We start from the raw sequence: 23,793 nt of genomic DNA, 5'->3' as shown, positions 1-23,793 counted from the left end.
GCGTCGCCCGAAAAAAGAAAAGACTGCTGCGCAATGGGGCTTGGAGTTCAGCATCGCTTACCGAGTTCTTGCTTTTTCATGCATTGTCAACGCGCGATCACGCCTGGCCAGCCTTGTTTGCGCGCATTGGCTGAGAAGGACGCCGTCGATGTGTCCGAGAAGGCTGTGGTCAATTCAGCCTTTCTGTTCTTTCTCACGTATGCTGGGCCTGGCGCTTACATTTGTCATGAGATTCTCTCACATATACGGTCAGTTCCCCGTTGCCTGCTACCTCCACAGGCATTTCCGTAAACACACTTGTCGACATTGAGTCTGCACACAATATTGCCACCCCTGAATTGCGACATGGCAACCGCAGCCCCGTCCGCATTTACCGGCATAGCCCTTGGGATGCAAGTGGTGGTTGCTGCGACGGACAGCTTCTGCGGGCTGTCCGGCCAGGATTCAATCGTTCGAGCTATCCTAGCACCCTTGGATTCAGCGTCCGGGCTGCTATTCTTCCTCGCCCTGCTTCACAATTTCGGCTTCATCCACAATGGATTCTTCCTTCCTTAATCTACCGCGGTGGAGTCTACTTCATACCACAGACGATATGCAATATGTTCCCATCCTAGAGTTCCCAATACGCACCGACTAGAAGGCAGATTGAAAAGCCAACTCGGATCGCCCATCTGCAGTGGAGGCAGTCTGCTGGTCAGGTTTGTGATTTATATCATGTACATGACGATGGGCTTCACGACGTGAAGCGAATCACCTTCTCTAAGTCAATATGAGCCAGTGGCTGCGGGGCCTAATGCGCAGGGTAGTCTCCAACCGCTCGACATCACAAACTGTAAGTTGCTGATTTCGCTCCCCATTTAGAATGATACCTCTAGGTGTGCCTTTACTTCTTTCCAAAGTTTGACTCAATAGTACCCAACCCAAATGCATAATCCTGCATCAGGGCAATTCTAGCTTTATCATAGAAATGCCAACAGCCGAACGGGTTCCCCGCCGGATCTTCACGCGGGCCAAGTCTTTATATTATTTTATATCCACCACGGGGAAGGTGAGAGATAGAGTACCCTGGGTATGTCCGCGCATGAGGACGGTATGGAAGTCAACCCCTCCAACCGTGAGGTCCTCCCCGTCACCGACGACCTTGTCCCGAGCTGGAACAGGCGGGACCGCGTCTGGTCCCATCTCCTCCCATACCCTCCCATGCCCTCTCGGACGCGTAGATAGCTAGATGGTACGTATCCAGTATATAATTCGCCCCGGCCATAATGATCCCCATGCTCATGCGTGATGATCAGGTGCTTAATATCAGCCCCTGATAACCCAAACGATTCAAGCCCCGGAATCAGAATCGCTTTGACCTCCTCCTGGTTATCCAGGGCATTGATGAGCACAATACCCTCGGAGGTATTGTACGCCCATGCAGAGACATAACTATGCCCGACAAAGTAGAGATTGTTGAACGGCAAGAACGGCGTCACGTAGCCTGCTTCAGCCTTGAATAGAGTCGGATACACCTGCTTCTCGATACACTGCTCCTGAAAATATTGGTTAATTGCACTGTCCGTGGCTAGGGCGGCGGCTTCGTTGAGATATCGTGTGACATTTGCTTTCTGTTCGTTGGGGAAGGTGGTTATGTTGAAGAATTCGCTTAGTTGCGGTGCTTGACTATAGACTAGGCTAGGTAGCAGCGACAAGAGCCCAAGGAATTGCTGAGCCACCATTGTCACTTGGGTCATCCGGAAGCGTATATAAATATGACTGGCTCCGGACTGAATGAGGTTATCTATATACTTTTACTCTCCTTCTGTTACCCCGACCCCACGGGTGAGGGGTCTATACCTTCCTTTGCCTACTGGGTTACATACCATACGGCCGAGATCAGCTATACGGAAAGCGGAGAACCCTACGCATAAACAGGCTGTGTGACGACGCTATTAAGACATACGTATAGCTCCCCAGAGCGGCCTCGGCAGTGAAGGGGTGTCCCCACCCCGCAATTGCCTCCGGACTCTTGCAGTGATAGGGAAATCCGGGGTGGCACTGTACTAACGTACCCTAGGTACACGATGCTCTTCGTTTTCCGCTTCGGCCGGATACAATGGTTGCAATTTGCCCTCGTGGCTAGTGCTGGAGGCGAAAATAGTTTCGGTCTACTAGAGATGAATCGCCATCATCACTTTTCTCTCCTTCTTTAAGGAATTAGCTGAGCGGATAAATTACACATTTACGTTGCTGTGGGTGGTTCTTCGGACAGCAGGACGATGACATGTTCCCAAAACTGTCACAAATGTCTCCCCACTTGCCAGAAGGTTGGTCATGAGAACCCAGGGCTCCTTTGTTTCGCTGGTTAGGGATACGCTGTCAGTGGTATACAACTTATGGATTTGACTAGCCGAGTTCACCTGTTGATCATGCTAAAGTAAAGGAAGCTGAAATCAGGTGTCTTGAGGTTTGCATGTCTTCATATGATGCTGCTTGCATAATATGTAGATACCGTCTGAAAGTGAAAGTGTACTCCCTTCTGAAGCCCTAGTCATTGTACTACTTGCAGGAATGGCAACTGGAATTCTCCAAATTCAATTCGTAGATTAATAGTGATCAACGGTATCACAGGACCGACACACAAACGAAACAGACACCAATATCAATGAAGCAGTCTACAAATGCGCATCAATCCCCATCCTTCTCAGAGGCTTATCTTTTCTCCAGCGGCGAGTTTTTCCTTACGACATCGGTAGATAGGCGGAAGCATTCCGCTGCGATGGAGGTCATTGTGCAGGCGAGACAGCACAGGGCTGTTCGTTTTCCAATGCAGGCTACAAAATTCAGCCCAAGCAGGCTTGAACTACTCCCGCACGCCGACGCTCTCCCCATCTCTGGGCGGGATGCAAGAGGGCGTTGACGAGGAGGACGTGCGGGTAAAGCGTTCGATTCTCTGGCGCCACCGTGCTGTACTCGTGTATATAGGACCACCAACACGGGTCGGGAACAAGCGCACTCGGCCAGCTAAATGTCGGACAACGGTTACTCACTCACTTACTTGGATACTGTAATCCAAAGAAGCAGAGCGCGAGACTTACTAGACAGGCTTGATATTACAGAGGCTCTCCAAGGTCGCAATGCCGGCTGGAAGGTCACGCGGATTGCCCGCCCTGGTCCAGCCGATCTCGTACTTTCCCACATACTGAAACTGTGCTCGACGAAACTCGAAGAGAATTGGAGGTTGCTGGGCGAGGTTCGTGGCGGCGTTGGCAGGAGGCTCGAACGCATGAGAGCTGAGGTGGATCTCATGGTGGGCGAGAATGCTGGCTGGGATGGCATATTTATGACCGACGGCGGTGCCCCAGAGGAGTTGCGGGTTGGGATCGAGGACAGAGGCCTGAAGAAGATTGAGCTTGTCGCGGAGGGCGCTGTTGGCGTTGGGCATCCTGGTAAAGGTGCAGCGGAGATGGAGATGAGATATTGCACAGGCCTGGAGTGGGATGGGAAAAGTAGGTGGCTTCATGTCGGTGTCATCAAGTCCTTTGCTCGTCTTTCCGAAAGATTTCATACTGCTGTAGAAACCTGAATATAAATCGCGAGTAATTCACGGGTAGGTGCTTTTACTTCCACCTAAGGGTACATATCTCCCGGTGCTGGTCTGTAAGCCCCCGGCCAGGTTCGACAATGTGCGCTGATGGCCCCGAGGCTCGGACACCCTCTGGGTCTTCAGCAGATCCGCTGCAACGGACTGTGGCGTACTTCTGACTCTTATATCTGCAATACATTACCTTGAGTTTGAGGCCATCCGGATTTGGCGCTGGTTTCTTGGCTTCTCCAATGATAACTGGAATCATAAACCCTACACACGTTCACTCACGAGCCTCTGACGTGATTGAGCGAAGTTGTCAGCGGGACATGGACGAAATACAAATTTGGTCAGGAATTGGATTTGTGGCCATGCCAGATGCACGCATCCGTGGTCGCTCAGACTACCAACTGCTTTGATCCAATTCCGTCCGTGTCCGTGGCACCGCACCATATAACGCGGGATAATATCCGAAACACTCTGCGGCGCGCCATACTAGTAGAGGGTGAGCGGACTCGCGAGTCGTCTTATTCCTAAACACGGAGTGTGTTCGGAATTGCAATACACTCTAGACAGTAACTCATATCTCGATGTGTAGGATATACTAGGCCGCACATGATTGTTTCCTACTTCTTCCAGGGGAAAGTGGACGTGAAAATCTAGCAACAGGGCTTGGCTGATAATTGGCGGGAAGGGATGGATAAACTAGATCCTAATCGCTGATTATGAAGTCTGCATGGATGCGTATGGATCGGGCCATCAATCTATCAATAAATGAAAAGAATCGCCTGCTCCCCAAGACGCCCAGCACCAGTCTCGTCCACCACGCAGCTCCAACAAAAGCTTTTATCTGTGGGAAGAAGAAAACACCTATACCCCCGAGCGTAGGCGATACTCACGGCCGTTAGTCGTGCCATCCACGAGGACCCAGACCGTAGTACCATGGGTTTATCAGCTGGAAACAAAAGCTCTTCCCAGCAATCAATAGAGACGAGCTCCGGCGCGCCGGTTGAGAAGGATTTGTCATGGCGACATTTCTGGTCAATCGCTCCGCAGATATCCACATCCGGGAAAGAATTCAGTGCTTTGAGAATATTCAAATCCGCCACCCATTCACCGTGGTCGTGCATGGAGATGAGCGTCTCCAGGTTGTATGCCTCCATACCTCTAAATCCAGAGGGCCCTCGGACCCTTAGCGGCCCTTCCCATCCTGTGAACGACATGTGAAGGGAGGATCCGCCGAAAGACCCTCCAGACGAACTCCCATTGAAAGGATTGTGGTTCACCACGTGCCACTTTTCGACGTCGTGCTCTCGGACACGTGGCTGCTCCGGGGAGAATAATAGAGCAATTCCCGGTTTGCCTACATTGCCAATTGCGTGCGCCACGGTACGTGACGCCGACTCTGCTCGCGGCATAGGGTCCTCCAGGAGTCTTTGCGCAATGAACAGGGAATTGCTGCTCGATATTGCGATGACCGGGTCCATGTCATCCAGGCTGGCGCTCAAGGTTCCCGATTCGAACTGTAATATTGATGCGAAAACTTCTTGACGAGTCAAAGGACTTGGGTAGATTGAGTCGGGTGCGCTTCCAGCCCGTGCCAGTGACGCGGCCACAAGATGTTCGCCCTCGAGCCTTTGCACCAGGCTCTTCGCCCACGTCCAAGTGACTGGAGCATGTTTGATCACACTCATAGATAGGTTGACGTGCCTCAACTCTCTCCTATAGTGCTCAATAACGCGGCCCAATGCTAAGAGAGAGAAGAAATGGCTCGGCCGATGTTTCCGAAGGAAACACTCCATTTGACCAAGAGTCAATTCGAGGTTTAGGGCACCAGTGGTGAGAAGGTCATGGATAATAGGAAGAGGAACTTGCGGGAGAGTCGATCCCACCTCCCTGGTCGGCTCAGAACCCTTTCGATATACGCCGGCCACGTTATGGATGCCGAGGACCAAATCCCAGAAAACCGTCTTGCGTTCGATGAAATCGTCGTCCAGGTCCTCCAGGAACTCCATTATGTCCAGATCATCCGAGCCACGTCTCTGAAGCCCTGCCATATTGAATCCGTAAGCAGGAATGTCGGTCCTTTCATACTTGACAATGTCTATCCTTGAATCGACAAAGATCCACTTCTCATGCCCGGAATTGTCTGGCCCAAGGTCCTCGTCTGAGACAGACTCAAACTCGCTCCGGTTTCTTTTCCTGCCGCTCAGACTTTGTGGCTCGTACAATGATGCATACGCCCATGTGTTGTCCTCTCTCCGGAAACGAATGATATGTTCCTCAGGATCGTCACGTTGGGAGCGGAAAACATCACGGAGAACTTTGACCCGCTTACTGGGATTGATGATGGTCTGTAGTACAAAGTCAAGGTTGCAGATGCCAAAGAATGAAGACGCAGGGGCGTTCTTGGGGTTCCCAATCCAGCCGGTAGCGGAATTGGCCCCATATCTCACAAGTTGCAATGCTCTCTTGCGCTCTTGCTCCTTGCCGGACAGCAGAAGATCGACGCCTCTCACTAGAGGCGACAGGAGATGCAGCCCAGCCATTGTGCAGCACAGTTGCTTCTGGCTCGGGTGGACCATAGTATCATCGAAGTCCAGGCTCTCCAGCAGCGCCTTGACCCACTCTCTAATTGACGAGTCATGGGATACTGGGGCTAGTTGGACCTTTCGCAATCCATCCTCATAGGCGGCATAGGTGCGCTTCCAAAGGAGTTTAAGTATGTCGGCTGCTGTGAAGAGCCCGTCGAGTGAATCTAATGAAGCGCCTAATATCAATGCTGGGAACTCGGAGAACGATAGTTTAGAATCGTGGAGCGACGAACGGCTGCGCTGGGCTGTGCCATAGTAACGGAGGTTGGCCAATGGTAGGGACCAGTAGACGCCATCCTGTCCACCATGGGGATCCTCGTGGTACGCGATAGAAAGTGTTGCGATCCCACATTCAGCGACCAGAGGGTCCTTTTGAGAGACTTCTTTCGTCTCTGGTCCGAGAACGACCAGGTCGGGATACAGGTGCCAGGAAGTGAAGCCAAGCAGGACTCCTCCGTCAAGTATACGTTGGGGCTTCCCAGCGATTAGGCAGTCCAAGGTGGAGAGTGCCGTGCAAAACGTGTGCAGGACACTATGATAGACGCTTGCCTCGCCAGACTTGCGCAGTGGCGTACCATCTGGCGCGACCTGCGTCTGGACTGCCACCGAGAGATTGTTGACAATCAACTCGACCTTCTTCTGCTGTGCTTTCAACGAGCTGTTGTCGGCAATCTGCAGCCACGCTCGAGCGCTTGCGTCCCACCGCTGGAGGTGAGGCCACTCTGTGTCGTAGAGTGCTGCTTGCTGGGCGAAGAAATTACTGGCTCTGTCGCCTGCCTCAGCCTGCTGCTTGACGCGCTGGCGCCGATCGTCCACTAATTCTGCCCATATGGCGGTTGCCTCCTGAGGTGACCATATGCGAGCCAGCATACATGCCAGAAAGTGCATCAAAAGCGCGGAGCTGCCACTCGTGGCCCCAGCCCAGATACTCGTACTATCGATTCCCAGATGCGGGCCAAAGATACCACCGGCAATGCTGTTTGTTGAAGTTCCAGTTCCGTCAAACTCACGAACGATTTCACTCGCCCGGGTCCCGTATGCTTTAAGGAGGAAGGGAACGTTGGGGAGAAGCTCCTCAAAGAGGATCCCCAGTCTGCGCGCTAGAATATGGAAAGAGCCCTCTTCGGCTGATTGCCGTCGCTGCCTCGAGATATATGCTCCGACGGGAGCCAGCTCGGCAGGAACGTCGCATTTGAATAATGAAAAGTCGAAACTTCCGTGAACGAGAGAAAAGTTGGCCTCGGGTTGAGTTGGACTGCGCTGGCTGCGACTCGCTGTATCGAAGACATCGCAAGCAAATACGGGAGGTTTTGTTGCGCAGGAGCTCCTGCTTTGAGGACGACTGGCGAAAGGCTGTTGTTAAACCGTCTGTAAAAACGCGAAGTCCTGACAGAAGCAATGCTTGAATCCCCTGATCCTGCCTCAATCGGAGCACGCTCGAGGCAGACTGCCCCGGCAGACATCCTCAGCGCCGAGATTGATACGTGGGCCAATGGTTATCCCTTGGTCCTGTGTGGCTTCAGGCTGCAGGTAATCGATTGGCCAATACTGCCTCTCGTGCGCCAGCCTTGCACTAGCGTAACTATGGGGGTGGACGGCCATAACGCAATCTCGTGTCCGTCAGTACACCAAGCAGTCGCAACGATGATCCAAGCATTGGTATAGTGAAGTTGCTGTCTATGCGAAGCTCATTTGACGGACTTGAGAGATTGGACAGGATGAGGAACAGTTTGCTACCTGGTGTAACTGATCCCACTTGGGGATTTCAATGGCTTGCCCGGGTCAGTGCTCCGGCTGCAATCTGCTGCTTTCTGCCCTGAGTGGGAACCTAGTCCAGCCCTGGTCCAGGAAGAAGCGATGGTTAAAGACAGGCGTAGGGCCGTCGAAGGAACAAACGTTCGTATCTTCCTACCCACTCCACTGGCCTAGGCAGGTGTTGCTGTACTGACGGGACAGGCCTGAAACATCCAGCATCCGGATCCAATACGGCATCAATCGTACTGCCGAAATAAGATATATACCCAGCCACCTAAAGCCAAAATTCCCGACAATAATCCAAGAGAGATGAAACGACATCAGCATGCTAAATATCTACAGATCATACCGGTCCGCAACATCGTGCACAGGCCGATAGGTAAAATACTCAAATCTCGCAGGCAACGCACTCCCATTAACATCCGAGCAGGCCATACCCACAAACGCCCCCGTGAAGCTCCCATCAACCTGATGCCCACCACACTCATCCGATAAGATTGAAGCATCAAAGACGGGTCCAACGCTGCGCAACTCCTCCTCGCCCCCAAGTGCGTAGTAAAACTGCAACTTCAGTCCACCGCGGATTCGCAGTGCCAGCTTGATCTTGCCCTCCTGCGGTATCCGGACCGATGTCGCGCCAGCGTCGAGATTCAGTTTACCACCTGGGTAAGATGCCTCGGAGCGCATGATGCTGATTTCGCGGTTTCCGTCGGCGTCTGCGGTCACGGTTAGGTAGAAGAAGTTGTAGCGGCAGTAGTAGGCTACTAAGCCGGCGAACTGGCGCTCGTCAGAGGGCGCATAGTCAATTAGGGTTTCGGCGTTGTATGAGAAGTGAGTCTGTCGACGGGCAACGAGCGCTTGCTCGAACCATGATCCGATGGATTCTCGTCCGATGAGTGAAAGAGCGCCGTCAGCGACGCTGAATATCCTCTCTGTTTCGGGAGTCCTCAACCACTGGAAATCTTTGTGCAGTCCGTCTTCGAAGGTATAATGCCGTTCCGCCCAGTAGCTGTGCTCGTCGTGGATACCAGGGACATCGACGTATAGTGATGGAACTGAGCCACCGGCAACATACAACCAGTCGTCCTCCCCCCAGTACACCTCCTGGATTGATGTCTCGCGTCCAAGAACACATCTCCTTTTCTGGCCTACCGGCCTCCCCATCAAATGAACTAGGTACGTCCGCCCATCCGACGTATCAACGAGATCACCATGCCCCGCGCGCTGCAACGCCGCGAAGGGAGTATCCTTTGCCGTTAGGATATGCGTTGCAGGGTGCGGCTCATACGGCCCCCAGATACTCCTTGACCGGACGAGCGTGCAGGCATGTCTATACCCGGTTCCGCCCTCCGCCGTAAGAAGGTAGTACCATCCATTCCGCTTATAAAGGTGCGGCCCCTCGACAAAGTCCAGCTCGCTCCCCTTGAAGATATTTTTCCTAGGCCCAATAAGCTTCCCACACTGCGGATCATATTCCTGCAGCGCTATCCCGGCAAAAGCACGAGGTCGTGCGCGGTGATCCCAAAGCATATTCACAAACCACTTCTTCCCGTCCTCATCATGAAACAGCGACGGATCAAACCCCGACGAATTCACATGAACCGGGTCACTCCACGGCCCTTGGATAGCCGGGGCCGTAACGATGTAATTATGCGCATCTTTAAAAGAACCATCCTTGCGCGTGACATAAGTATAAACAAGCCAGAACTGCTCGCCATCATGCGAGAGACAGGGCGCCCAGACTCCGCAAGAATCCGGGGCGCCGCGGAGGTCGAGTTGCGAAGCCCGTGTTAGAGGGCGGGTGATGAGGTCCCAGTTTGCGAGGTCTGTAGAGTGGTGGATTTGCACGCCGGGATACCATTCGAAGGTCGAGGTCGCGATGTAGTAGTCCTCTCCGACGCGGAGAATGGAGGGGTCTGGGTTGAAGCCGGGTAGGATGGGGTTGCGGATGGGTGGCATTTTGGGCAGGTTGGATGGCAGGGAATGGTTATTTGGAGGATAGTTGAATGTCCGGCAACAGCATGACAGGCCCGACCACTGTTCTTCTTTAAATACTGTAGTCAACGCGGGGTTTCTCCATTCCGGTTATTTCAGTGACTGGTAGACTGGCGGTTTAGGCTAATGGGGGCCTTGGCTGCAGTGGCACAGCCCTAAAGGCGGATGGTCTGGCCATGGACGGGGACTATAACTAAAGTAGGAAGGCTCACGCATAATGTCAGCATAGTAGGCAAATATGCCTAGTGATTCCTTATTCAAGTGAAAGAAGCCTGAATATGTGAAGGGCTTTGTGTTCAGTGAATCTACTTTCATGGCAGCATCACAACCCAGCACAGTGAATTTGACGACTAATCAACACCCTCATTTGGAACATAATTTTCATCTTGGATTTACAACCGACCTTCTTCTCCTCTTCCTCTTTCTACCTTCATCTTCATCTCACCTCAACTATCCACACTGGACCAGGCAAGTTACTCTCACTTTCCTCCCTCAACCATCTCCATCGTCACCAACACCTACCCACTGTTACCTTCCAACTCAACTTCTTCTTAACTTCACAACTCACATTCTTGTTACTCTCTATTTCCTCAATCTTGCCTTCCTCTAACGCTGAACCACCGAACTCTACTCTCTTCCCTTATTCGACTTCATAGGATTATCGCGAACCCTAACTACTTACCGCTACCCCAAATCCAAATCCAAGGTCGCAGCCATGCCGATGACCTGGGACACACAGACAAATGCCAAAGTTCGTACCGCTTCTCTTTTTATTGTCTCCTCCTATTCTTTAAAAATACAAGCTAACACTGACGCCATCCAGTTCGTCCCTGGCATCCTCGAACAGCTCAAGGAGCAAAACATCAAGCTCAGGTACCAGAAGCTAGCAGAGTACATGGGTCCTGGTACATACTCCCTATGTTAGTATTGAAGATCCCAGTGCGGTGTTGTTGATTACTCGTCTTTTTTCTGTTGTGTCAGAATGCACCTCCAAGTCGGTTGACAATTAGATCACCAAGCTCAAGAAGGTGGCTGCTCAGCCTTCAACTTCAAACGAAACGCAAACGCGAATGCGAACGCGAATGCGAACGCGAATGCGAACGCGAATGCGAACGCGAATGCGAACGCGAATGCGAACGCGAATGCGAACGCGAATGCCCCTTCTACCCCCGCTGCGACTCCGAAGAAACGACGCGCGAATGCGAAGAGTGATACCGCTGCGAATACGGGGAGTCCAGCGAAAAAAGCGAAGGGTGGAAAGAAGAAGCAGAGCGATGATCATACCGAGCTGGACCAAATGATCAAGACGGAGCCTAAGGATGATCTTGCAGAAATGGGGGGATGATAACCTGCCGCGCACCGCATGGACATGGACAACCACCTGGTTCGGTACCTAGGTAGAGTCCCGGGTTGCCTGAGAAACATGATGGGAGTAGCGAGGGGGTATATCGCACAGCACTAACGAGCATCCAAGGGAGCTAACGGAGAAATACCTGCATCGTTCTCTCATGATCCTAACTTCAAGTCCAGTTGGAAAATCTCCATGCGTTGGTCATGGGGTAAACCGTCTTTTACGTCCTCGTTCTTCGCTTGTTTCTACTTTGGTATGCTGTTATATTGCAACCCTGGTTACAAATAATCCCTGCTTAGTCGGATTTTATACCTTCCTTCCGTTTCCTTTCCTTCTCCATTTTGTTCGTTAAGTTTCTCTTTGGCTTTCTATCCCTCCTCATTTATCTTCCTCTTCACACTCGCTTAACATTCTCGCCCACATCCGACAGTTCCCGCTTGATGCATACCTTTGCTGATGCTGTCTGGGCCTTTAAGTATCTTTCATGCGCATTCCTCAGTAGGCCTTCAGGCATACCTGCTCCCTCAGTCGAGTTAGAACCAGTATAATAAACCTCAAGCTCCAAATTTGTCTGATCCTGCCAGGCATTGGGCATCTTTGGCCACCAGGAACTCGGCTTTGATTTCCGTCCGCGTCATCTCCGGCAGTGGCCAGGAGTGCATTCATTCTATCCCGTTCGTTTTCTACCCCATCATTATCATGTTCCTTGGTCCAGCACGATGCACAGCCCAGAAGCTTAAGTACGCAACCGTCTCCATGTTCTCTGCGACATTCTTAATGATCGCCAGATAGACAGGCGCCTCGAGAACGAAGCTTACGTCCCACCCAACAGTTCTAAACGAGAACAACATCCACCTTAACCCCCATGACTTCCTACCTACCGATACCGCCGCCGACAACCTAGCCGTTAGCTCCCAATCCTCTTCCGTCTCCGAGACTCAGCCGTTGACGCCCAGGCGGCCCGCGTGCATTTCCACGGCGGATTCGGCGTTCCCAGAGATTATAGTCCTGCCGCCCAACTTCAAGGCTTCTGTCAATGGGGCATGGATGCTTGGTCCCGGGGATCCCAATTAGAGGTTTATATACGCCAGTGGGCCATCGACGGAATTCCACGCCATCTTGCGTCGGGCTTGTTGGATATGTCACTTTTGCGGGGTCAGCCCCGTCGCGTATGTCCACCACCCCAACTTGCTATGTAGCGCTGTCCTCCTAATCATCACTCATTGCCGAAACTTAGCCACCCGCACTTTCTGGACCTAACAACCCGCGGTTTCCGCCGAGGCGACGAAAGCCGCAAGACAAGGTCAAAGATATTCACTTTTGAGCCCAGCCAGACAGGGTCCAACGGGCGCCCTCTCTATCCCCACCTCATGCTCCTGAATGTTCAGGGCTACGAGGACAGGGATGGTTCGATCTCCCTCGGCGAGTTAACGGGGATTGCCACGGCCATGCGGAACCGGGCGCGCCAGCCAGCTGTCTTTGATTGGGAAGCAGCTGAGGAGAGTGATGAGGAGCCTTGTGAGAGATAAGGATGTGCTTTTTTTGGGTGAGAGGAGGTTCCCGGTATGTTTGCTTTGAAATCGAGGTGTTTATCGTTCGTCCACCGCTAGTTTAGGCTTATTTGATTTCCCTGCATCGGAAGGTGTTCATGACGTCTCTTGTTGGGCCGCCTCATACAGGGGTCTTCTATGCATGCTTGGATGGTGCAAGACTGGTCATACGAATTTCACGGCTGTATGACTGAGCGGATGCCGAATCTTACACCTTGATGGCCTGCTTTCTGGTTGCTCATCCGCTGGTGCAGTTGGGGCTTGATCTTCCCATTCGACCTCGTCATGATTTGTCCTAGTCGTTATTGTGATTGCAAAGATTGATATGCTTCATTCGGATCACCAGAACAGTGTCAGGTACGGCTCATGGTCTTATTTGGAGGCGCGAAGGCATGTTATGAGGGATACTGGTGGAGATGCGCCGCCATGTCGATCCATTTTAATAAAGGGCACGAATGAGAGTAGCATAGCACTCAGTTCTTTCTCAAACGCAATTGTGTGGTTTGTATCCTTCACGGGTACTTCAGCAACGTGCAGGAGTAGCAACTGGTCCAGTTTAACATGAAGATGCTTTAGCCAGGGTGCCCTTCCCTCCTCTTCCGAGGCGCGCCAAACAAACTATGGTATTGCCCGTGCCGTAACGAAGTCAAATTACGGGAGGTTTCCTCCAGTGCTTTGTTCCATCCTTAAAGAGAGACCTTACCATTTCCCCAATCATGCCCCTACTTCTCCAGGGCGGTGGAGCCGCCATCGCAAGAGGGAGGCTGATAGTTTCCCAGGATACTTGGGATCACAGCTTGCAAGTCTGCACCGGTAGAACTCGGACCCTTAACCGAAGACATATGCATCCGGGCTCTGATATTCATCAACGAAGAAGTAAATCACACTCAATCGTTCGTGATCGCTCAATGGGTTGCAGAGGAGCTGCGCTTTTTCCTACCAAATCTCGTGTTGTACAGACGTAAATCGTGCATCTGGCGCAGTCAGCAGACATTGACTGTTCATATACCACAACGTCTGCTCAGGGATCTTCGTCAAGAATATCCGGAATAGCAAGGAGGACAGTCTTCGCGAACGTCGCAGCAGAAAGAGCAGCATACTCGTGCCAGGCATCATTCTTCTGGGAATCCGCATAGTCCGCAATTCCCCTAATGACCAGACAAGGGAAGCTAGTGCTCAGGAGTCCGGCGGCTTCCATCTCGAAACAGAGGCAGTTATGCTTTTCTCTGAGTTGTTCGCGGACAGAGCTGTCTTTGATCACTGCATTTCCTGATGCGATTGTTCCGTAGAAGATGTGCGGGCCGGATGTTGCACGATGGCCTAGGGGTCGAGGGGCTGGTTTATCAGATTCAAGGAGGATGTCGAGGTCTTCGCCGGGGTACAAGGCTCGCAGCTCGGGACGGTAGTCCCCGTAAAGGTCACCCATGTCAGGGGTCAGAAAAGGTCCATTTGCAGGTACGTAATTCAGGGCGCTTAGTAGTATCTCCGGAGGCGGATGAAGGTATCCGATGGTCTCGAACCCGTTTGTTGTGATCTTGCCCATGTCATATTGGAGTACTCCTCCATGCTGCCCCTCCGGCTTGCTAACAACCACATCGCCTAACCGCACATCATTGCCCTCCGTCGGAATCCCTCCGCCTATTCCAACCATGAGACCAATTTCAATGTTCGGAAATTTATTCATCATTCGTGTAGCGGCAGCCACAGCCGCACTGTTGCCGTAACGAGCCCTCGGGAGGCAGGTAATCACGACGTTATGGCCACCTATTTGGCCAAGTGTGTAGAAGTTGCTATCTGAACCGTGACCCCTTCCTCTCGTATAGGTTCTATCCAGCATTTTGAGGGCACAGTCGAGCTCGACCTTGATGGCGCAAAGCCATCCTACCTTGAATTCATGGTTAGGTGGCGTACTGCTGGGAAGCAAGACTGGTCGAGAGTCGGCTGGACTGTTCCTGAACGGGTTGCTGTGATCAGAGGTAGGGCTGCTGCTCATTGCTTCGGAATCTTGAAAATGTTGCCGGTGCTGCCCTGCTAGGATTCCAGGCTCACCAGGAGAGAAGCCCTCTATTTGGTGACGCTTCCCAGCTTTTTTCGCCGATTCCGGACTATGAGGTCTCTTCGAGCTCGCCCGTGGACCCTCGGCTAGATCGCTTGGATCCCTGGAACTTTCACTCTCGCCTATGCCACTATCGGTGAACGGGCTATTGTAAGACTGCATATTTCGACCTGTGTTCGCCGTGGCCGGTTCGTCGTTCATTGAATGAAAGCTGGCGCTTTGGCCGAATATGATCGCGCCATCTTCAGCCAATTGTTTGGGACTGCGATATTTGTTCGATCCAGCTTCAAGACAGGTATCAGGAAGCATGACCTGAACTCTGTCACAGCCCATTGCTCCCGTTTCATCGTTGCATAGACAAGGCTCAAACGTCTTGCCAGGGCTGTGCCAGATGGTATGGGCAGCCGCGCGCCAAGGACTGCTCTCAAAACTTCCCTGCTTCTCGATGATTGCCGTGATATCACTAACGCAAGCTGTCAGATGGTATGATTGCGGAGGAACGTGCCGCCATCTGGGACAAGTGACATCAGGTCTCCTTGGCTGTATGAGCTCGCCAAAGCCAGTACCAAAAAGCACGGGGGCGAAGATAGATTTGGCAAACTCTATCCAGCCGTTGCACTCGGGTGGAATTTCAATACAACGAGCGGAGAATTTGTCCTCCACCGTGGCCAGATCCATAAAGTTGAAGCCCTCGAGGATATGAGAAGCCCCCTTCGTTCGAATCCCGCTCTCACGCTCTATTCCAAGCTGTTCCTGGTGGGCAATTACCTGCTCCATCACGAACACTATCTCCTCAACCCTATCTCTGAGTGTTGCAGGGGCCTCGGTATTAGCCTCATTGCCATGTATTGACGGGGGCGCCCTGGGGGGCAAATTGGCTCCGCAGTATAGGCCCAAGGCTTGATTGTCCATATCTTGGAGGAAGACAAGGGACGCTTTCTTTGCCGACTCCCCAGCGCTATATTGATAAATCCGAGACTTGGTCCAGTCCAGCCCAGCAATATTGGGGAACTCTTCTGCTTCTGCAACCAGGGATGCTCGAACCAGATGCAGAAGAGCACTGGCTCCATCGACTAGCCAGCCGCGTTTGTCTCTTGTGTCAAAGAAAACCAAGGACTTTCGACAAATCCACATAAGCTTTCTTGTATAATTATCGAAGCCTCTGTACCGTGGCTGATTTTGTCTGCCAAACACAATCTTTGTGGCCTCGCCTATCCGCATCCCACTGTGGACGAAGACATTTCTGAAGTAGCTGCCCCCCGACGGTCTCAAGAGGCCGGGTCTCCTAATGTTATAGGCGGCTGCTGTAGATCCTATGGGCAGATATTAGCAAGATATAATCGAAGCTCAAGGCACCACCGCGAACTCACCAGTGTTATTGATAACACTAGAGCACCATCCCACGATATGGCGATAATCTTTCATCTGTTCAAATTGAATATTGCCCGGATAAAGTCCTGGCAGCTTCTCAATTCGGGGGTCCACATAAGCAATATAGCTATCATCTTCGTTGTATATTGCATGCCAAATTACAGTATTACCCGTGAGTTCAGTCGGCACCAAAATGATAGCGTATCCTTTGAGATAAATTTTGCCGTCGAAAAATGAAGTTTTGCGTGTCTGAATCAGTGCAGCAAGAATCTCCAAAGAGATCTCAACTCCGGTGTCCATGACTGCTCTCTTTGGTACCGGATACCCTCGCACTATCATGACTCTTGTGAATAGGCTCAACCAGCAAGACCCATGGTAAAGCGCTGAGCTGCTGGGTATTTCCATAAGCTTCAATTCGATTACAAAATGGTAGCAATCATTTGCATGACCTTTAAAGTTAACGTTGGGGAAACACTGGAGATGCCCTCCCTCGCGGGGCACGAGTCTCAGTGCAGCACAGAGCCATGCGAATTGTTCTGCAACCTCTCCCATCGAAGCAGTAGAACCCGTTACACTGACCTGAACCTTCGAGTATACCAGAGCGAGACTTAGCTCTGTGCCGTCGTATAATGTTCCTCTGTACGCTTGTGTCCATTAGTACGAGAGACGTCGTTCGGCGCCGCTAGATTGTTTACATACAGCGGTATTGTTCTCCTTCTCTTACCCCGCGAACAAGTTGATTGAAAAGGTCAAGTATGTTGCGACCAGTCAGGGGCCATGTCTGTCTCATGTATTCTGCGCATGGCATGGCCTGGGCATTTTCAGTACTGAGAGACCCGGTCAAAGTCAAAACCTGGTCAGTAAGGTCATTGGCTGGTTCATTGTCAAGTTTCTCGACGGCAATATGCCGTACGTCACAGTCCAAGTATACAATAGCAGTATTGGGCACTGACAGGACGCGACTGCTGACTCTCCGCCGACCATGCACACGGCGGAACAACTGGTTCATTCGATGAGAAACGCCCTTGAACTTTGAAGCTTGGAGAAATATCTCTCTTCCCAAGCTTGATCCAAGCCATGCATAAGCTGGAGACTTCAGCAGTATTTCTCGGTATCTGAGACTCCGTGGGAGCCGATAGTTCTGTGGTTCTTTTCTTGTGGCAGGGGCAGACGCGGCCATTGGATAGTCATTTTCCAATGTCCTTAGCCATCGTTCAATTGAGACTTTTTCTGTTGACTTAGTAGGATCTGTATGACCGGCGACATCTTTTTCCAATTCCAGGTTGCATATAAAATACGCAGCGATTACTCTCGAGTCACTTAGTCGGCGAGCAGGCATGTGCACATCGTTACTTACCGTCGAAACTTATGTAAGAATACCATGAGCTCACGTTCCTGGATAGTTGACTCCCCGCAGCCCAACTTCAGTGAAAATGATTCCAACAAGTCTGGAAGAGCTTCCGCTATACAGCTCAATGCGTGATTATCGTTCGGGATTATCTTGCGGCCCTCTGTGATGAAGATATCGGCAACATCAGAGCAAAATCCGTCGGCGTAGAGATCGAAGACGATATCGGGATCTGAATATACCGTCGAAGCATCGTCATCATGGTCGGGATTGTCGGCCGTCAATGGGTCAGTCCCAGGGTAGTCCCAGGCACCCAGTCTCGTCAATCTGATATCGGGTAACTCTTGATCCTTTGTTTGGCCAAAATAGCCAGGTCTCACCGCGATCTTTTCTCGAGTCCAATCCAGAACCCGTCTGAGCACTCGAATCTTGCCTAGATTCATCTCAGTGATGGCAACGCTTACGCGAAGGATGTCATCCACTCCCGGTCCTTTTAGTCCCACCTTGGAGACCCAAATGCTATGGTTCTGTCCCTTAACCCGGCTGATCGCGTCCTCTATTGCCGCCACTCGAGCTGCGTCGGGACCAAAATATGAGTCGAGCGGTTTCTCGGACGGCGTCTCTTCCACATCGTCTCTTCTTAGTCCCTTCTTGATTGCGTCGACGCTATTCTCTTCCTTCAACACATTGCTGACCTCTGGATATGTACGACCGGCCTTCTCAAGATGCTCTATTTGACACGGGTCAGGGACAGTGATTGCTTTGATAACATATCCAACTTACTCCCTTTCACATGTTCCCGTGCTTGGGGTTTTGATTGAATTTGATTGTCTGGCGGGGGTCGTTCGACTAATAGTCCAAGCCCCCACCTGCGCGTAATCTGAACATATTCCAATTCTCTAAAAGTAGTCAGCTCGTGGTTCGAGACGAGTGGAGAGCTCGGGGCTTGAACGTTTTGTAGAAGCCGCGGCGTGCCATGAGTTGCTGCAACCCCTCAATCGTGCAACATTCTATCGCGTAGAGTCTACATATCTCATCTTTGTGGTGCTCCCATCCCTGGTCGGCCATGTCGATAAAGGCAGCAGAATGTGATGAATGTAAGAGCGAGAAAGTTGAACTGCTGCAGGAGCTCAGCCTCGGCCTTGCTGCAGTCAGGTGACCTTGGCGTCTTGGGTTGGGGGGTAGGAGCGAGGGGGCCACGACCTGTACCTGCGCCTATCTACAGGTTGAGATCCCATGGTTTCTCTGTCTGACAACCTTGTTTGCTATCATGAGTCTGGATATGGTCAGTAAGACTTCTCTGTGCCGCCGTTCCATGCCTGCGTTTTCTCGGCCATCGTTGATGAACTCTGTTTTATATATCCACTTCCAAACTTCTCTCCCCATCGATTCTTTCGTATTACGCGGCGTCTTTACCTGTTTCCTAAGTCCTATTACTCCCTACGACTTGTACCGCAGGCCATCTGCGTTTAGAAAAGCCCTAGCCTTGAAATTGCTGTGATGATAGATCCTTGGCGTAACTTGGTGCAGAGCCGAGTTGGAAGCTCGCCAGTCCCAGCAGCGCACGATTACAAATTCTGTAAATAAATGTCCCATAAACTGCCTTTAGCCGGAAACCACGGCAAATGAGGTCGCGTTTTTCGGGGTAATGGAAGGGCTCGGGCTGAATTAAGCCGGTGCTTCACTCCATCGCCAGGATTTTCCCCGCAATCAGAGACTCCGAGCGAGTGCCTGCCAATGCGGGGGAGAGGCTTATATATTAAGAGCTTAGTCCTGTTAGGTCACAATTCACCTGTTAACTGCCAAATTCTGTCGAAAACAAAATGAGGTCTATCGCATTTGCAGCACTTGCAGCTTCACTTTGGCCCACCATGGTGGCTAGCTACCCTTATGGTAACGCCAGGTTCGTTTACCTTCTCGAGATAAACTCAGGCACTATATAGTACAAGGCCTCTGACATGTCTTAAGATTTGACACCACCAAGCTTGCCTACTATCCTGCGCCCGAGAACAACGGTCAAGGAATCGGCGTGCTTGTCGTTCCCGGCGGCGGCTACTCACACGTTTCGCTCGATAGAGAGGGCAGCAATTCAACAACCTACTTGAACGCACGAGGCTACGACGCATGGGTCCTGAACTACTCCGTTGCCGAAACATCATCGACGCCGCTATACCCAGTTCCAATGGAAGAGGCCCTCGGCGCTGTTCGGTACATTCGCGCTCTTGATAAAGATAAAGCCAGGGTTAGCAAGCTCGGCATATGGGGATACTCAGCTGGAGGCCATCTAGCAGCCATCACCGTGACAGATCCATCCGCCGATCTCGACTTCGGCATCCTCACATACCCTGTCATATCCATGGACGCAGCGATTACACACGAGGGCTCGCGGGTGAATTTACTAGGCGACAACCCACCGCCGGAACTGGTGGAGGAATTATCTGGCGAGAATAGGGTCACGTCGGAAACGCCGCCCATCTTTGTCTATCACTCTGCGAATGATGCGACTGTTCCTGTTGAGAATACACTTCGTTTCATTAATGCTCTCACTGAGAAGTCGCGGCCGTACCAAGCTTTGATCCTTCCGGATGGTGAGCATGGCATTGCGTTGGCGCTCGATGATCCGCAGAGGAATTGGTCGTCAGAGCTGGATCGGTTTTTGACGTATTCCATCTGATGGTCTGCATTTCATAGAATATTGCGATTGCCGCATCTAGAATGCCTTTTCGTGTTACTATCCGGTCTTTGAGCTACGGGGTTCGCAAAGGTTCGCAAGGGTTCGCAAGGGTTCGGCCATACAATGCTACGTTCGGCATCGGAGGGCCGTTATCCCCAGCGCCCACTCAGTTTATATTAATCAACAGTCTATTGACTTCCTCTTGAGTCTTAGGGATTACTCTCCCCACATTAACTTCCCAGAAATTTTTGCTTTTAATCGCATTGTAATGAATTCGTGGAGCGGATATCAGACGTGGATGTCCAGACGTACCCTAAGTTGGTTTCCTCCCTGCGATAGCCCTTTTACTGTTCTCTGCTGATTTGTCTGGCATGAGGAATGAAGTACTCGCGAAGTCGTATGGTCGTTTCTAATCTATAGATACATGCAACCATGGTATTCAATGCCCGCCTTCTTCTACAGACCCGCGCCGCTCGTCCCCCCTTCTCCCCCATTCCTTTTTCCTCCTCCACGTCGGCCCCTTAACATACAAAACCCCAAGAGCCGGCATCGCAACAACCATATCTAAGCCGATAAGCGTGAACGACCATCCCCACCCCATGCTCTCTAGCATATAATCAATAACCGCAGCAAAAAGCGCACCTAACCAACATCGTACTAGATCTGCCGCCCCCTGTGTCGCCACCGCCTGTGTCGGATAGAGGTCAATGAGAAGCGTGTATATAATTCCCAGCAGCGGGGTTCCACTAAATCCGATAAGACCCTGGAACGTCAATGCGACTGCAAGGGGTTGTCTGGTTTCGATTATCCACCCGTACGTGAGTAGCGATAGGGAAGCCAGGAGCGCGAATGGCGCTGCGACTTGGAGTCTTGCAGCTTCGTATGGGAAGTCCAAGACCGTGGGTTTGTGGAGGGCGTCTTTGTCTTGAGTTTCCTGGTGACGGTTCTGAAGGCGTTGGTAGTTGAAATCAAGTAGTCTTCCGCTGATTATTGAGCCGATGCATCCGGCGACTCCATACGCGCTAAGTAGGGATAACGTGGTTAGTTGCTGAGATGTGGTTAAGCGGGGGAGAGGAGAGGTTACTCACAGGAATGAAAACCCGACTTCTAGCGTAGTGAGGCCGTACAAGTCGCCAAAATGGCTACCGGTGGTTGCCCACATGGCAGTGACACCGGAGTAGAACAAACTGGTGAATATGACCAGAACCAGGGCATCCTTTTCAGCGAGTATAGTAAAAGCTCTTAATATCTGTGCAGCACTAATCCGTCCCTGTTGAGGACCAGCTAAGTGGCCTCGCTGTGTACATGCGGGCTTCTTGTTTCCGGTTCGCAAATACCGTGTAAGATTCTGCACCATAGGCCGCCTCCACCATCCCTCTGGCTCTATCGAGCCATTCCCAACGATACTGCGCGCAGTCTCAGGAATCACCAAGAAGTACGCAAGCAGTGCCGCACCGCTCCCAATAGCCAAAAACCAGAAGATGCTCCTCCACCCAAAGCTCGGCTCCAGCAGTCCCCCAATAACCGGACCAAATGCAAACGCGCCCATGACACACCCTTGCAAAGGGCCAATATACCTCCCTCGTTCCGCAGGCGACGAGATATCCGCCGCAACAGCGAACCCAAAGGGAATGGCACAACTGCTTCCAAAGGCCTGCAGGCATCGGAGGATAATAAGCGCGACATAGCTATCCTGCACCGCGAGCCCGATATTGGCCGCGAAATAGATCAATAGCGTGAACATCCATGCGAGGCGGCGGCCCTGGAGATCGGAGAGCGCGGACATCAGCGCGGGCGTTACCCCTTGGACGAGCGAGAACACGGTGACGAGCAGGTTCATTTGTGTGGCTGACACGTTGTACTTGTCCTGTAGGATTGGCAGGACCGGAAGGACTATGTTCGTGGGGATCATGGTTATGATCATTGCCATGCTGGTCAAGCACATGATGAATATTTTTCCTTGGATGTTTGTAATGCAGTACGGCTCAGGGAGCGCAGCCTCGGTGGCTAATGCTGCGGCTTCTTTAGTGCCATCCTCGTGGCCAGGAACAGGAACGATTGGCGGTTGACTAGGGCTAGGAAGGTCGTCATGGGCATGCTCAGGCATCATGACGACGGTACCTGGCGGTCCGCTGCGCAGAGTTGCGTTCCCTCTTGACGGATGCATGAGAGGCCAAAGGCTTGGTAATGAATTTATCGCAAGCTCCCCTTGCGGACGATCCATACTCAGGAACTGGTGGACCCGAAAAGAAAAAAAAAAAAAAAAAAAAAAAAAAAAAAAAAAAAAAAAAAAAAAAAAAAAAAAAGGAGGAAAAATTCGGCACCGGTATAAGCTGGCCGTTGGATGAACGATCCATGGATGCTCAATCGGGATACCTTCGGAGCAATATCGCCACCGCGAGGATAAGGTACCATTTGGCTGAACCTACGGCAGGGTCACCACAATCAACTCAAACTTTCGGCCCCAGTCAAACGAAACGTGCCGGTCCCGCGCGGATCAAACCTTAAGTGGCGCCTGCCGTCCCGGGAATGTGGAAAGCATAGTATGTGGACCTTAATAGTGCGTCCTCCGCATGGACTGTTTGGAAGCTACTAGCAAGATGAGTTGCGAAACTGTAGAGGCACGTACTACATTTTTGAAGTTCTTGTTGATCAATATTCGAAATTCACAGCCAAGAGAAGCCGTACGAATACATTGGTAGTTAGGGTTCCCAGTTCTTGCAAGGGAGCAGCGGTATGTAGGGAGAACACCAGGGGTCAAAGGGGCCAGGAGACAACATAAAAGCTGATCTATGCTGGCTCCGCTCGTAAAAAGAAAGCAAAAAACAGACAACAGCTGGGATTCGCATGTGGTCACCCACCATACTACTAACCAGCCGGCGTGTGGCTTCAACGCGGCCAAAAGTTGGGTGGGTGCCGCCAGGGTGAGAATAGGGTGAGGCCGCTTTACGGTCGCGCGACCCGGGTGAGATTAGGGTGAGATTAGGGTGAGTGCGCAATAGACAGGGTGAGATTCTCACTGCCCGGCTCAGTTGCCTTTACTTGCCTCACTTGCCTCGTGCAACCTGCTTATCCTACTAAGCGATAAACCTTAGTACCCGCTCACTTACAGTAATCGATCGAAGACTGGTTACCTGAACCACTACTTCAGAGACCGGCGCCTAACATAGCCACAATGAAACGTTGCTGCCTAGACTGTCAACGTGAGGTTGTGAGGGAGTTTGGAAGAGCTCAGGTTGACTACTACACAGGTTACAGGTCAGGTGGCACCGTTCTAGGGGTGAGACGCCGCGCTAGCCGATCACCTGACTAATATTACGGCTTCCGACGCTAATTGTACTAAGTATTAATTACCCGGCACCTGAGGATTACGCGTGCTTAACTTTAATAATTTAAGGCATTCAGCTGCTTTTAAACCACTTTCTAAGCAGTTATTTTCTATTTTTCATTATTTATCTGATGTATCTTTGCTCGACGTTCCATAAGCTCTAATTCCTTCTCCTCATTTTGAAGCTGTTTTGCCTGGTTTTG

General features: G+C 51.6%; 10 protein-coding genes across 10 annotated transcripts; 2 read left to right on the top strand and 8 right to left on the bottom strand.

Moving 5' to 3' along the window:
* Window positions 1-1,028: 1,028 nt before the first annotated feature.
* BDV17DRAFT_295813 (uncharacterized protein) lies at window positions 1,029-1,721 on the bottom strand (the record flags this gene model as incomplete). The annotated part of the gene is made up of 1 exon (XM_073763159.1): window positions 1,029-1,721. The coding sequence occupies one exon, from the start codon at window positions 1,719-1,721 to the stop codon at window positions 1,029-1,031; it is 693 nt and encodes a 230-aa protein (XP_073610837.1).
* Window positions 1,722-2,616: 895 nt separating this feature from the next.
* On the bottom strand, window positions 2,617-3,731 carry BDV17DRAFT_223338 (uncharacterized protein). Its single transcript, XM_073755644.1, has 2 exons — window positions 3,081-3,731; window positions 2,617-3,006 (listed from the first exon to the last, which is right to left on the bottom strand). The coding sequence occupies exons 1-2, from the start codon at window positions 3,548-3,550 to the stop codon at window positions 2,826-2,828; spliced, it is 651 nt and encodes a 216-aa protein (XP_073610836.1). The 5' UTR covers window positions 3,551-3,731; the 3' UTR covers window positions 2,617-2,825.
* A 439-nt stretch (window positions 3,732-4,170) lies between these two features.
* Window positions 4,171-7,527, bottom strand: BDV17DRAFT_275574 (uncharacterized protein). The gene has a single exon (XM_073759230.1). It carries the CDS (start codon window positions 7,048-7,050, stop codon window positions 4,336-4,338), a length of 2,715 nt encoding a protein of 904 aa, XP_073610835.1. The 5' UTR covers window positions 7,051-7,527; the 3' UTR covers window positions 4,171-4,335.
* A 726-nt stretch (window positions 7,528-8,253) lies between these two features.
* BDV17DRAFT_301351 (glycoside hydrolase family 43 protein) lies at window positions 8,254-9,947 on the bottom strand (the record flags this gene model as incomplete). Its single annotated transcript, XM_073764238.1, has 1 exon — window positions 8,254-9,947. The coding sequence occupies exon 1, from the start codon at window positions 9,874-9,876 to the stop codon at window positions 8,254-8,256; it is 1,623 nt and encodes a 540-aa protein (XP_073610834.1). The 5' UTR covers window positions 9,877-9,947.
* A 680-nt stretch (window positions 9,948-10,627) lies between these two features.
* On the top strand, window positions 10,628-11,257 carry BDV17DRAFT_295810 (uncharacterized protein; the record flags this gene model as incomplete). Its single annotated transcript, XM_073763158.1, has 3 exons — window positions 10,628-10,663; window positions 10,736-10,832; window positions 10,932-11,257. The coding sequence occupies 3 exons, from the start codon at window positions 10,628-10,630 to the stop codon at window positions 11,255-11,257; spliced, it is 459 nt and encodes a 152-aa protein (XP_073610833.1).
* A 2,577-nt stretch (window positions 11,258-13,834) lies between these two features.
* On the bottom strand, window positions 13,835-16,540 carry BDV17DRAFT_295809 (5'-methylthioadenosine/S-adenosylhomocysteine nucleosidase family protein; the record flags this gene model as incomplete). Its single annotated transcript, XM_073763157.1, has 2 exons — window positions 13,835-16,182; window positions 16,240-16,540. 2 exons carry the CDS (start codon window positions 16,538-16,540, stop codon window positions 13,835-13,837), a joined length of 2,649 nt encoding a protein of 882 aa, XP_073610832.1.
* Window positions 16,541-17,096: 556 nt separating this feature from the next.
* On the bottom strand, window positions 17,097-17,495 carry BDV17DRAFT_275568 (uncharacterized protein). The gene has a single exon (XM_073759229.1). The coding sequence runs from the start codon at window positions 17,317-17,319 to the stop codon at window positions 17,155-17,157; it is 165 nt and encodes a 54-aa protein (XP_073610831.1). The 5' UTR covers window positions 17,320-17,495; the 3' UTR covers window positions 17,097-17,154.
* Window positions 17,496-17,593: 98 nt separating this feature from the next.
* BDV17DRAFT_295808 (Clr5 domain-containing protein) lies at window positions 17,594-18,656 on the bottom strand (the record flags this gene model as incomplete). The annotated part of the gene is made up of 3 exons (XM_073763156.1): window positions 17,594-18,318; window positions 18,372-18,487; window positions 18,541-18,656. 3 exons carry the CDS (start codon window positions 18,654-18,656, stop codon window positions 17,594-17,596), a joined length of 957 nt encoding a protein of 318 aa, XP_073610830.1.
* A 755-nt stretch (window positions 18,657-19,411) lies between these two features.
* BDV17DRAFT_301346 (alpha/beta hydrolase) lies at window positions 19,412-20,262 on the top strand (the record flags this gene model as incomplete). The annotated part of the gene is made up of 2 exons (XM_073764237.1): window positions 19,412-19,491; window positions 19,557-20,262. 2 exons carry the CDS (start codon window positions 19,412-19,414, stop codon window positions 20,260-20,262), a joined length of 786 nt encoding a protein of 261 aa, XP_073610829.1.
* A 344-nt stretch (window positions 20,263-20,606) lies between these two features.
* Window positions 20,607-22,369, bottom strand: BDV17DRAFT_284980 (major facilitator superfamily domain-containing protein; the record flags this gene model as incomplete). Its single annotated transcript, XM_073760627.1, has 3 exons — window positions 20,607-20,676; window positions 20,727-21,284; window positions 21,351-22,369. 3 exons carry the CDS (start codon window positions 22,367-22,369, stop codon window positions 20,607-20,609), a joined length of 1,647 nt encoding a protein of 548 aa, XP_073610828.1.
* Window positions 22,370-23,793: the final 1,424 nt, after the last annotated feature.

Source organism: Aspergillus undulatus, assembly GCF_047715775.1.
Source record: "Aspergillus undulatus strain CBS 261.88 unplaced genomic scaffold BDV17scaffold_76, whole genome shotgun sequence".
NCBI lineage: Eukaryota > Fungi > Ascomycota > Eurotiomycetes > Eurotiales > Aspergillaceae > Aspergillus > Aspergillus undulatus.
Note: the sequence above shows the minus strand (reverse complement) of the source record. Positions and strands in the feature narration are given on the sequence as shown.